Below are 13,540 nucleotides of genomic sequence, written 5' to 3' on the forward strand. Positions count from 1 at the left end.
GTCTTTCAAGAAATACTTCTGCAATAAAGTGTTCAGAACACCTGCATTCAAGAGATTGGCACATTAAAAATTGGCAAATAACCTATTCATTAAAAGGATAAACTTGATTTTCATAATTGGAATTTACTGAACATTAAAAGAAACCTTGCTCTTTCAGTAGTCAATTGTATAATGGATTCAGCTCTAGCTGGCATGTGTAAGTATTTCCTCACCTCTGGAGAGGTCATTCCACATGGGGAACACCACAGCTGTATTTCCAATTATTTTTAACTTCAGAGCAAACTTCTTCCACTACTCTATACAATAAACTAGAACTACTCGAAGCAAAGAAAAAGAGCATGGGCAACAAATCCACAGTAACTTCATTTTCACTCTATGATTTTCAGCATAAGCCATGTACAAACACACTTCAAAAACCTAAACCATCTGATTTTAGAAAATCCTGCAGGGCCATGGCGGTGGTCAGGGTACAAATAGTACAGTCACTCATGGCCAGCTTCAAAGATACCTACTACCCCTTCTCCAAGTACAGTAAATGACAAAATAAACATTTCAGCAGTGAGCAAGAATCAAAAGTCTAGAGAACAGGGCAGCAAACAACTGCTCCCCAGTAGATGTCTGCGACAACTGTCTGGCTGATATGCCATTAAATTCAGCGATTAATGTGCACCAGTTGTGTTGTTTCAATTAAGACTGTCCAGAGAACTGCTGGAGTCACTATCCCTGGAGGTGTTTAAAAAACATGTTGATTTAGCACTTGAGGACATGGTTTTGTGGTGCTGGTTGATGGCTGGACTTGGTGACCTTAAAGGTCTTTTCCACACTTAACAATTCCGCAATTCTATAACTTAATGTTTGTACAACCATGTTTGGCACAAGGTGAATGTTGTAAGCAAAATAATAACATTGTCTAGGTCATGAGACAGAGAGAGTGCTCAGTTACAATAACAGAAGTTCCAATGCATTCAGACTGCAGTGCATTCCACTAGGGAAACTCACCAACCGGCGTCTGTATGGAGCTGTCTCCAAAGGCTGGAGTCATTTATATTTCCTTAAAGAGCTCACTAAATTCAAGACTGACACAGAAATGGAATCCTTGAAAGAAAGCTCTTCAAATAAAGAGACAGCTTCGAAGGCAAAGCCAAATCCAATTTCTGTTCACAATTCACAATCAACCAGAAGGCTGTGCACCCCAAAAGGAACACCCAAACTAACAGCACAGAGTTTGTTCCTTTATTTATTGCATCATTCCTTTCCTATCATCCTTGTCTGACCGTGTAAGTTCTGCAGTAATCTCTCTCAAATGTTCCACGATCACTAGAGCACAGAGCTTGTTACCCACAGTAGATGGTTCTTTTCAAAACACTCTTTTCTCCTCACTTCCAGGACACACATGAACCTGAAGGCAAGAGTTTTAAAATGTTACATTTTTGCCTGAATACCAGTATATGTTATGTATCAACTGAACAATGTAATAAAACATTCAGCTAGGTGATGAAAACCCATCGTGCACCTACAAGCATAAGAATTACACTGGGCAAATCTGACAGCAGGCACCTGTCCTAACCACGTTCATCACCTCACAAAACTGCAACTGGAATGTAGTCAAGATCATTCCCAATTTTACTCTTCACATCGAGTCAGAATCAGTCAGCAATTACATAGCGAGCACTTGATTTTTACTAAATAAATCTATTTAAATTCCCAAATTCATTGTTCAGTCCCCACTGGCAGCTCTACAGCAACAGCAAAGAAAAGGAAACAGACATCTTGCTGTTCAAATAAATTATGGGATGAAATAGCTTGTCTTTATCTGCCAGTTTAAATTCTTATTAAGAGACTTAATGAGGCTTTCCCAGAGACACTGCCAGAGCAATCAGGTAAAGCCAAGGCTGTGCTGTGTATGCAGCACATCCTCACCTGCCCAGCACAGGGCACCCGGAAGGTTTAAGGTGCCAGCAGGTTGTGACTGAAGAGGGCCAACTGCATAATTTGCTACTCTAAAAAATAACAGCCTAAGTCCAGCATGCAGGTTAAGAATAGTCTTTGCACAGCAAAATTCCAAATATCCTCTGCTCCTCAACATAATTTGCCACAGCACTGAGGTCAGCTAAGTTTGCAGGCAGTGCTCAAATTTTCTGCATTTGAACCAGATGCACATTGTTACCTCAAAAAGCAGATTTTATTTTTATCTTCGCTTATTCGTTAAATAAGAAAAGCCTTGCACTTTGCATTTAGAACTTGAGAAAAGCCTTGCATTCGGCATTTAAAACTCAGACTGCCAGGCAACAATGAATGCTGGATCTTTTCGGATCACTGCAGTCTGAAGTGAGCACTCGGTTCTCGTGTCACAGTTTCAAATTCTTTAGATAACACCAAGTTCTGTCAAAGAACTAGGTGGTTTTTTTTGAAAACACTGTTTGTGTCTTTGCCATTTCCTTAATATCCAGCATCTCTGCAGCCCCACACCAGGAAGAGCAGCAGACCTTTTAAGAACATAGTTCAAATAGAAAAAAATCTTACGTATTTGCCAAAAGGCAATAAATAAGTATTTCAAACAAATTTTCTCCCACCCAAAGGTAATTGAATAAAGCAGAAAGTGACTCGAGTCCTTTTGCTTTTTGCTGCATTTCACTCACTGTAAGAAACAGCTCACAGAAAGGACTTCCTCATGTAAAAGCTTTTTTACTATCCCTACAGCATGACACTTCACATTACAGATCAGGTTTTGATGTCTGAATGGAAGAATATCCTATTTTTAGTGCACTTTTCACTGAGAGAACAATTGATAGTTCTGAATACTTTGCAACTTCCCTGTGGACACACTACCTGCACTTGTGTACAAATACAGACAGATGAAAAGGTTAATGAATATCCCGAAGACCCCATCCTCCACTCTCCCCGACTGGCTGCCAATGTCTGATAAAAATAACTCCATTTTAAGCAGTGTCTAACACCACAGTTTAAATAGGGGCTCATCTACACAACAGTTTTCATGCGCCCTCATTTCAGGTTCCCTCCCTCTGCAAAGGCCAGAGAAAGTAAATAACCTCCTGCTTCGTACCAGATACACCTGTCTCGCCTGTATTTTGTTACAGAATTTGTGCTAAAATCTGACTGTTGCAAAATCTTAAAGCTATGCAAATCACAGCATGGTAATAGTTTTCCAGTATCCACAGAGTTCCAATTCTCAGTATTTCAGATAAGGAATTGCTGGAGTAACATGAACACTTCCAATGCTTCTTTACGAGGCAGCTGCCAGCTCCAGTGTCAGAGAGCTAACAGCTGGAAATGAAGAGCTGTACAAATAACTTAAGTTTTAAAAAATGTGCTAAGAACATAGTTTCAACAATAAAAATACCTCTGATTTCCAAACAGTTGTAGCTTCAGGTTCAAACCACAACTTGAGTTTAAATAAACCCAGGGCAGACCCTGAACCCACCAGATCTGACCAACATCTACCAATGGGGAGACACCAAAGTCCAACCTGAGCTGTGGCCACAGGGCATCTCACCTGCTCTCTGGGCTGCTCTGGGGGGAAGTTCAAGGTTATTTCCAACTCAAGACACCCAAACCTGCATGTCACCGTACAGGTGATGTTATTTCTGCACTCCTGTTGGCACTACAGAGGGGCCCTAGGGCACAAAACAAGCTGTCACCATGCTCTCAAACACCTTCTGCAAGCTATTTACTATGGCGGAAAGATAACATGAAATGTTTAAATGAATAAGGCCATTCAGTCACCCAAATGAAGCCACAGTAAAGCGTTCCCAGTGTGGTACCTTACGGCTGAGCCAACATATGTAACATTTCTGCTTAATTCCTCAATTCTATATCAACAAAGTGACAAGAGATTTAAGAGATTTATGCTATAAACCCAAACTTCATTTTGAATCTGGACACTTTAAAGGGGTTAAAAGACATCCTTGGGTGTGGAGGACCCACATATTCTGAAACATTTTGCAGAACAGAAAAATATACCACACAGTACAGTGTAAATAACATTCACTTCACTGCATTTATTTGCTATTCTGATGAACATTACGAGTCCTGCCCTAATGAATTCCTTTAGGTACTTCTCCTAATGAGCATTAATTAAACTTTTCCAGCATCTCTACCTTCACCACAGAAAAGTAATTACTCACTGCTGCCCTACAGAGAGGGAAATAAAATCCACAGGATTAGTTTTTTTTAGAGTGAGTAACTAGGGCAGAGAGGAAAGCCTGCAACTTAGAGTCAAGTTGTGTAGTCCGTAATTCCACAACATGACCAATACTTCAGGCCCTGGATTGAGTAAAATTGTTTTCATGCTGCCTGTAAATAAACCACTAAATAGGGTTTAGTAATAGTACCCAGGTGTGTCAAAGATGCAACTATTTGCCTTTTTCAAAATGTGTAAGAGGACACAGCACAAGCTATTACCTCAGCTGTTCTGCATGGTTTAAAACCCAGCTGCACACACCCATCCACAGTTCATACCTTATCTAGCAGGGAATACATTTTAAAAATATTTTAGTTCTATATATGGCATATTATTGCCATGTAAAACAAAAAGTACACGCGTAAGTGGCGTCTGAATATGTCAGATCTTAAGTCATAGAACCATAGAATCATCATAGCATAGTCTGGGTTAGAACAATTTTTTTTTTTAATTTTTTTTTTTTTTAAACAGGGACCAACACTCGCTATGAAAGAAAACCACAGCAATTTTGTCATCAAACTTATGTCATGAGTATTTTTTTATTATGTCAAATACAATTCACTGAAGTTCACGTTCCAAACATCATCTTCCAAGGAAGCATTTTCAACTAGAAGGAAAGCCAAGGCACTACATCTCGCAATACATTCCTTAGCACTGGAACACCACATTTGATTACTTACTGGTACTTTCCCTAGATGGCACCCACAGCACCAAGCAATTTTCACAAACAAGTCCTCCCTGCACCAAAGCATTTCCAATCTAATCTCACTGAAAAGAAGATTAGTGAAATTACTGAGAGATAACAGTTGCAGCAAACAGAGGTAAAAATACTTCCCCGGTACTTTTGGTCAGCTGATTTTTGAGGAATTCTTTAGAGCAATAAAGGATGAAACAAGCCATTAAACATAATTCCCAGGAATCTGCCTCTCTTTTACATAACAGGATTCTGAAATTCCTCCACTGCCCCCCCCAAGTACATGCATTAGGAGGAAATAATTTCTACAAACCTAAAACTTTAAGGCTTAGTTATTTCCTGATAGTTCTGTGGTTTTAGAGGAAATAAACTGGATGTTAATCCTCTTGCATTTAATGAATAGTATCAGCACACTCTGCTGCTTTTTGCTGCAACAAGGTCATGGCAAACCTGGTGTATAAACAAAGCAAAGCTGCATCTCCAGGCAATGAAATCTCAGAGAGGGGGATGGCTTAAGTGGTTTGGGTGTTATTGTTGTCTTTTTGGGAAAAAAAATGGTGTCAAAATAATTTTTAAATCCATAGAATTAAAATCATAGAAACATTTCATAGATTTTTCATAGAAATCACTTAGAGGAGGGAAGTACTTAATCAGCATATCGACTTACACCAAGTTCAAATAATTTATCAATGGGTTTATGCTTTGGTTTTTAATAATGTCAGCAAAATAAGAAGTAAGTTACATACATGCACCTCTATACTCAGCTGCAGGACAAAGCTGGTAGGCAAAACCAGCTGCACAAACACCAGAAACGTGCCAGACACAGCACATGGCCCTCACTTCTGCTTCAGTTACACTTTTGCTGTGATCTTCCAAAAACTCCTGCAGGGAGAAGGAAATCTTATATGAAAACAGGCACTTCTGCTTTGTGTTTCAATTAGTTTTTAAGAGAGTGATTTTCCTGCCCAGACTCACTAAGCTGTATGCTGAACATTCCTCCCCTGATAGATGTTGCATGTCCAGAACCCACAGCACACACCCAAAACACCTTGCATGCTTTTTCCTAAAGTTTGACTAAACTACAGCAACTACTGAAGAGACACAATACTTTTACAGGGATTACTAAACTAGACAGCAAACCACCCAGTCATCTGAAGATGACATCATAGAATCCCAAAAGTGTTTGGGTCAGAAGGGGCCTTAAAGCTCATCCAGCTTCACCCCCTGCCAGAGGCAGGGACACCTTCCACTAGACCATGCTCAAATACATTCTTCATTTTCTTATCTTTAAGTTAACTTTGTGAAAAACATCACACAAAGAAAAGCACGAAGTTGCCTATCTGCTGCTTTGTCTATTTCTTTGTAACTTTTACTAACAGTCTTAACCACCACAGGAATTTAATTCTCAATGACTTACAAGACTATGTTCTTTACACTTAAAACCAAATCAGGTAATTTTTTCTTAGAATACCAAGAAACTGTCTACCCACACAAGGAAAGTTCTTTCCAGGAATATCTGGAATACAAGTGCTTGATTGTACAGTCCCGGTGAAAATCTGATTCCCCTAAAACAGGGGACCCAAAGAGGTGGGTTTAGAGAACACAGACAGCACCATGTGCCCCACCACCAGTTCCAGATAAATAAACTATCCTACAGGGTCTCTCCTAAGAGACATCAAGGATTGAAACAGAGAAGAAAACTGTTCTCCTGAGGGGAAAAGAAAGTACAAATTAGTCGCAAAAGCCGCATGAGGCCTCCTTACCATCTGAAATGACCACACCAAGAAAGAGCAGAATCATTAGAGGGCATTGCTGGTGCAATCGTTACCACAGCACTCATCGCAGTAAAATTTAAACAAGGAAGAATGTGAAAGGGAAAGGCAATAAGGTCTTGGTCAAGAGTACATTTATATAAAGAGGAATATTAGCAGCAAGATTATAAATTACATGAACGTTCTAATACCCAGTGGTATTAGCACTTAACAGTCCTCTGCATCCATACATTTAAGGTGCAAGCTTTTTGTGCAAGGCAGCTCCAAAACTGATACAGGACAGTTTTAGAGAGACAACAGCCTCCAGCAGAAAGCATTTCCCCTTCAGTTTTCTTTTTCAAGACAGCATCATTTGATGAAACTGGGATACCTCCATTCATTACAGCAGACCTGTATGCTCTGGGCTTCTCGTAGCACGATCAAATGACTCAACCTTTCCTCTGCAGTCCAGAACGGGTCGGTTCCCCACTAACTCTCAAGCAGGGAGGACAGTTTTCCACAGCAGCACTCAGTAGCCTCTACTCAACACCCACGACGGGCTGTGGGACCTGAGCTGGATGCACAGTTCCTCAGGCTTCCTGAGTAACACATTCCTCTCTTCCATCGTAGAGCTAGACCACTGCCAGCTTCCACAGAAACACAGAATTAAGATAATGCCGTTCCTCTGAGAGACAAAATTATCCTAGTGTATGTACTCTGATCTCTGTTTCAACATGGCACCTTTAGAATTCATCCGATTTTGTGAAAACCATCAGGGAGTGTGGCTCGCCCTCCTCTCTGCCTTAATTGCTACACGTGCAAATGTTTACCCCCACATGGAGGCTTTGTGCCTACCTCAAACACAAGAGGAAATGTAAATGAACCTCAGATACTTGGCTTCAAATATTGTGTCTCAAGTGCTGAATCTTGCTCTAAGTCGCTGGATTAATCACCATTTTCATTCATTCTGCTTCAGAGAAAGGACCCCCCAACATGCACAAACCAAGTCATAACATTCCCATTAATTCCTGCTGGCAATAGAGGCATTAGGGATCCAGGCTTTAGGGATTCATCATAGTCATGTGAAAAAATGGATCCAGCAATAAGTTGTCTTCTTGACACACATCTGCTTTGGCCTGGGGTGTACTGAACCTATTGGAAACTGCATGAAAGACTGGAAAAAGATCACATCAGTTCTGTCAGTATGAGCTAGGATGTCCTTTAGGCGTGTTCCACTGGGGGAAAAAAAGAAAATCAAAGCACAAACTGACACCCACCAGAGGCCAGGCAATCCTGACTGGAGACACAAAATAAATACACCAGCTAGAGGAAGAGCTCCAGCCACAATTGAACAGAGACTCTGAAACAAATCTATAGGAAATCACAGTTTACCAGCTTCAGGGGCACTGAAAAAAAGTTAGTCCGAAGAACATTTTTCATCCTTTTACATCTTGCTGCATTTTTTGATTAAAGATCAGTTTTGACACAATGGAGCCAAAGTGCATTCACGCCAAAACCAAGGGACCAAACTATATGCTCTGGAAATATTTCTCAAGTGGAAGAGCCGTAAGACTCTGTCCATTTCCTCCCACATTCTCCTTATAGCGGCCATGAAACGACAGTAATTGACAGAGAGTAGCTGTATTCATCAAAGCTCCTTAATCTGGAAAGAGAACACATTCCTCCCAACATAGTATCTGGCAATTCAGCTTGCAGAAAGAGGAACTTGTAGATATCAGAAGTTTTTCTTACTTTAAGTCTCCAGTCTAGTTTTGGTGTATTTTGGTTACCATGCTGCTGTGAAGAAAGAAGGCACTCAGGGTTGTACTGATGGGTATTTAGCAATCCCATATGCACATACAAACATCTTTCTGCCTAATTCTGAATCATCATAGAATCACCATCCTAAAACAGTTTTAGGTTTTAAGGGACCTTAAAGACCATCCAGCTTCAATCTTCCCACCATGGCCAGCGATACCGCCCCTGGATCAGGTTGCTCAGGGCCCTTGAATATGCATGCAACCATAGATATTGCGCAATCACAGACTGGTTTGGGTTGGAAGGGACCTTAAAGACCATCAAAGTTCTATGCCTAAATCACATTTCTCCAAGCTCTGTCCAACCTGGCCTTGAACACTTCCAGGGATGGGACAGCCACAGGGTCTCTGGACAACTCGTTTCAATGCCTCACCATCTTCACAGTAAAGAATTTTTTCCTGATATCTGATCTAAACCTACTCTCTCACAGTTTGAATCCCTTCCCTTTTGTCTTACCATGACTTGTGCTTCCAAAAACATCCATCTTTCTTGTAGGCTCCTTTCAGGTACTGGAAGGAAAGTAGGTTATCCTATAGAGGATGAACTTAGCACTCAAATACCATGGATATGACTAGAACATTCTATTTCACTAATGGAAATAGAAGACCCTGCAGCAGCACTGGGCAGTTACAGGGCTAATGCCCTAATCCAAATAACGCCAGACAGGGAAGGTCCTTGAGCACACATCAGCTGTTGTTTGAATGCATGTAAGCAGGCAATCAGCTGAAAACCAGCACTACCCAAGCATGGCTAAAATACAAATGGACTCATTAGGATGAGCTGGTCCCTGGCAGCTTGCATGCACATCCATACAGATATCCCACTGGACAAGCTGCCCTAGCTCTCTGTATGGCTGCTTTGCTCATCTAATCAAGATGATGATGATGAACTACACATTAACAGAGGTACGGTTATCATCTCAAAGTTCACCTAGAATTTAAGTTTTATTTAGGCAGCTTAGATCCCAGCATCAATCCCAAGTGCCACTGGCAGAATACTCAACACTGGCCTTCCACAGACTACGCTGAGTCAATCCCTATCGGTAACGGACCTGTGGATTTTCTGGCTAGTCTGCACACACCTGAGACCATCCTCACGTGGAACACGATACTCAGCCCCGGTACACTCGCCTTGTTCTTCTTCCTCAGCTAATCAGGTTGGACATTAGAAAGAACTTCACAGAACGGGTGACTGGGCATTGGAATGGGCTGCCCAAGGAGGTGGTGGAGTCACTGTCCCTGGAGGTGTATAAGGAAAGACTGGAAGTGGCACTTAGTGCCATGGCATTGGTTGACAAGTTGCTGTTAGGTCATAGGTTGGACTTGATGATCTCAAAGGTCTTTTCCAACCTAGCTGATTTTGTAATTCTGTAATAAAGACAGGATAAGAATGGGAAGGACAAATTTCTTAATCAACAAAATGGTCCATCATTTATGATGTGCAGTTAACAGATGGCGTTCAAATTAACATTCATATCCTTCAAGTGGCTTATTAAACAAGCCTAAACAGCATTTTGAAATTTCCATTTTAAATTTTCTATGAGCTTGCAAGAAGTATCACAGATTTTACTGCTGTCAACTAAAGGTGTTACTGCCTTTAATGAGAGAGTGACTATATTATGACTTGAACTAAAGCAGTTCAGATCCTGCTGCTCAAGGTCACCAGACCACCTGCACAGACTTCACCTGGCAGATGGAGCACCAAACTCACCCTTTAAAATGCACAGACAGACTGTGAGCATCAGGACCTTAAAAACACCCTACAATTCAGATTGAAGGAGACAAATCCCTCACTGTCAGCCCCTGACACTGGATTCCCTCAGACTTCTGTCCCAATAGCAGCCAAGCCTGAAGAACCATGGGGCTCAGAAAAGGTCTGCTGGCAGAGCACTCCATGCCTTTCAAATGATTGTTTCAGTTTTGACTGAGGAAAATCATGAAACACAGAACCTTGAAATGCAGTAACACAATTACAGGTCTTTGAGAATTCAGATGTATTATGAGCAGGGACCACCAGCTCCTGGCCCTCACTCCCTTAATCTCAACCACCCACATGGTCCCACTTACCTTCCCAGATGGCTTCCAAAACTTGGCAGGTTTGGATAGCTCTGGATCAAAAGGGAAGCCAAATTCAAAGTCATAGGTCTTCACAGAGAATGCCTTGTCAACAACTTTCCTAATTACATATACCCTGACTGGAAAACTGCCACTGAGCAGCTGTGGCAGCCTTGCAAAAAACAACCAAAAACCAGTATGCTTTAAAATATTGTATTCAAGGACACTAAATCTAACAGAGAAAATGACTACAAAAATCATCTGATGTGGTACATATGTTCCAGTATGGGAAAAATTGCTGGTTCTGAAGATTCGGTTTGATCTGTTCCAAAAGTTGCATAAAATCAGCACAAAAATGCTACTTCTCTTTGTACAACTCACCAGCATTGGGTTTACAAGCTCTGGATGACTATGCTAAACAGCACAGGTCCTTACAAGACTCCAGCAGCAGTTTTCTTCTGTTGAAAAAAACATTCCTCTGTTTTAACCAGTTACTAAGCCACAGGAGAATTCTGCTCTTGTATTCTGGCAGCTATACTGCCACACCATGCTCACTCAGCAAGAGCCTCATCCAAGTCAGTGACACCTTACTGAAAGCTTACTCGAAAATCCACCTCACCAAAATACTCGGATTTGATTAAACCAGCCAGTGAAAGCAGCCCACTCTCCTCATTAAGTGGTATTGGTTCACATGCCCAATATTCTCCTTCTCTTCTAAAACTCAAATTTTAATCAACTTGCTGGAATCACCAACCAGCCTCTGTTGATATTCTGGACCCTTTTCTTATCAGTACTCTATATTCCCCACTCCTATCCCTTCCACACCACTGAGAATTTAAGGAACAGGTAACGCACTACTGTTGATACCTGGAAGTCCTCGTGAACATCACCTAGCTCTTGCCATTTTCTACTGATAATTGCAACAGTTTCTTCTGAATCTTTTCTGCCAGTTTTGACAGTTTGACATTGTTGTTAAAGAAATTCCCAGCACAAGAATATTCCTATTTCCCTCCATAGGAAATACAAGAAATCCCTATGAACTATAGTTTCATCTTCCACAAGCTTTCTCTTTTAAAAAGAGATTATTTTCTATCTTAAACAATTTGTCCCTCTTTTTAAAATCCTCTTAGTTCACATCTAACTTGCAGGTGTTTGCTCTTTTCCATTTTCTCCCTTCAGGAAGGACTTCCAATTTTGTAAATTAAGACCTTTTTCAAAACCTACCAGGCTTCTGTAGGTGCTTTTAAGATGCGCGTTGTTTCATTTTTTTTTATTGTTGCTTTAATTTAGCAAGTTATATGAATCAGGACCAACAGCACAGTTTCTATATGGAAGATGACTTTCCATTAGTGGTCAAACAGGGTAAACCCGACTTAAAATACATATTACGTGAAGTCAAATAGCACCCAGCAGTTACCAAAGAAGAACAAGAAAAGTGTTCAGCAAAGAAGCACTGTGAGAAATATTATAGACCCTAATAATAGAAATACTGATATCCATTGGGATTCAGAGGAAAATAGTTTTTCCCAAGACACCTTCTTATAAGGCAGCAGGCTCACATCTGGGTTGCCTGACCAAGAAGGCAGTAGGTACCTCTGGAGCTCATGAATTAACTCATGCAGCTACAAGTGCCACCATTCAGCATTAATTTGACATTTAACAGCCACGTTGATAAATATGATTTTACCACAAGCATTAGTTAATTGAAGTGTACTCAAAAATAATACAAATCTGTGGAAGAAAAGAACAGCCGGAGTTTGTTCTCAGGGTTTTTATCTCTGCCAAGTGGGAAACCAAGAGGATGAAGCGATGGCACTCCGGTGCTCCATCCCGGCCATTCCCAACCCACCCTCGACCTCTGCAAGCAGCGGATTATATAAACACCACAGAAAGCACCTCCTGCGCCTCCGAGAAGAGGACGCAGGCACCAGACCCTCCGGGGGCCATTGAGTCACCCGGAGCCCCGCGAGGGTCACACCCGCACAAACACTGCACCGCAGCGGCGTGAAGCCGGGCATTCCAGGCGGGGAGAGGCCACCGGGACGGCACTGGGGAGAGAGCACCGTCCCGGGGCCGCCCCGAGACTGCGGGACCCCCCTCGGCAGTGGCGCCTTCCCGAACCCGCGGAAACTTTCCCAGCGGGGCGCCCGCGCCCCGGATTCCGCCCGGCTGCCTCCGGGCGCCGCTTCCCGCTGCGGCCCTCCCGCCGCCCCGCAGGGCGCCGGCGCGGCCGGGCCTACGCGCGGCCGGCTGGGCGGCGGCGGGAGGGCCTCGGTCCAGCTCGGCGGCGGAGGGCGCTCACCTGGGCGCACGGTCTTGAGGCGCACGGGTTCCCTGAAGTGCCGCACCACGGCTAGCGTGTCGCGGTGCGTGAGGCCGCTCACCGGGGTACCGTTCACCTCCAGCAGCACGTCGCCCGGCGCCGGCGCCTTGCCCGAGAGCAGCGCGGGGCCCGGCGAGCCCTCGCCGCCCGCGGGCAGCCGGCCCGCCAGGTACGGGAACTCGCCGCGCTCGGCGCCGCCGCGCAGCAGATCGGGGTCGGGGCCCGCTGGGCCGCCCCAGGACACCACGCACTCCTGCACCTTGCTCAGCCAGTGCCGCTTCTTCCGCAGCGTCTTGGACATGCCGCAACACGGGGCGACGCTACCCACCCCGCGCTGCCGCCGCTCCCGCCCCGGCCGCGGCTGCCGCCCGACTGCCGCCCCGCCTCGCAGGCCCACCCCTCCAGGCTCCGCTCTTCCCGTCTCCGCCGCGCCCTGCCTGCCTCACTGGCCGCGCCCCTCCCGGCCTGGCACGCCCCCGCCGCCCCTGGACTCGGCCCTGGCGCGGCGCTACGGGTCACAGGCCGTGCGGTGCCAGGCCAGGCTGAGCCGGGGCGTGGTGGGGGCTTAGACACGGCCCCGCCGGGACCCCCTAGGAGCTGCGGCACGTTCCGGACGTGGCCCCCTCGCCCGGAAAGAGCCCCTCAGGCAATGCCCGCCTAGGCCGGCTTATCCCCTCAGCCAGGAGTTCCCCAGCCAGC

The 13,540-nt window shown here is 43.9% G+C and overlaps 1 protein-coding gene across 8 annotated transcripts in view; it reads right to left on the reverse strand.

Annotated features, from left to right (window-relative positions):
- Positions 1–13,232, reverse strand: part of MAGI3 (membrane associated guanylate kinase, WW and PDZ domain containing 3) — a 53,153-nt gene extending 39,921 nt beyond the window's left edge. For 4 of the 8 annotated variants that reach the window (XM_068173255.1, XM_068173258.1, XM_068173257.1 and 1 more), the window contains exon 1: positions 12,821–13,232. In XM_068173255.1, coding sequence (XP_068029356.1) covers positions 12,821–13,142 — 322 coding nt within the window. In that variant the 5' untranslated portion in view covers positions 13,143–13,232. Of the gene's footprint in view, positions 1–3,514; positions 3,530–5,641; positions 5,758–12,820 lie in introns of those variants that run through there. The other 4 variants (XM_068173254.1, XM_068173260.1, XM_068173259.1 and 1 more) reach the window with 4 other exon arrangements.
- Positions 13,233–13,540: the final 308 nt, after the last annotated feature.

The sequence above is a fragment of the Anomalospiza imberbis genome, chromosome 26 (assembly GCF_031753505.1).
Source record: "Anomalospiza imberbis isolate Cuckoo-Finch-1a 21T00152 chromosome 26, ASM3175350v1, whole genome shotgun sequence".
Classification (NCBI taxonomy): Eukaryota; Metazoa; Chordata; class Aves; order Passeriformes; family Viduidae; genus Anomalospiza; species Anomalospiza imberbis.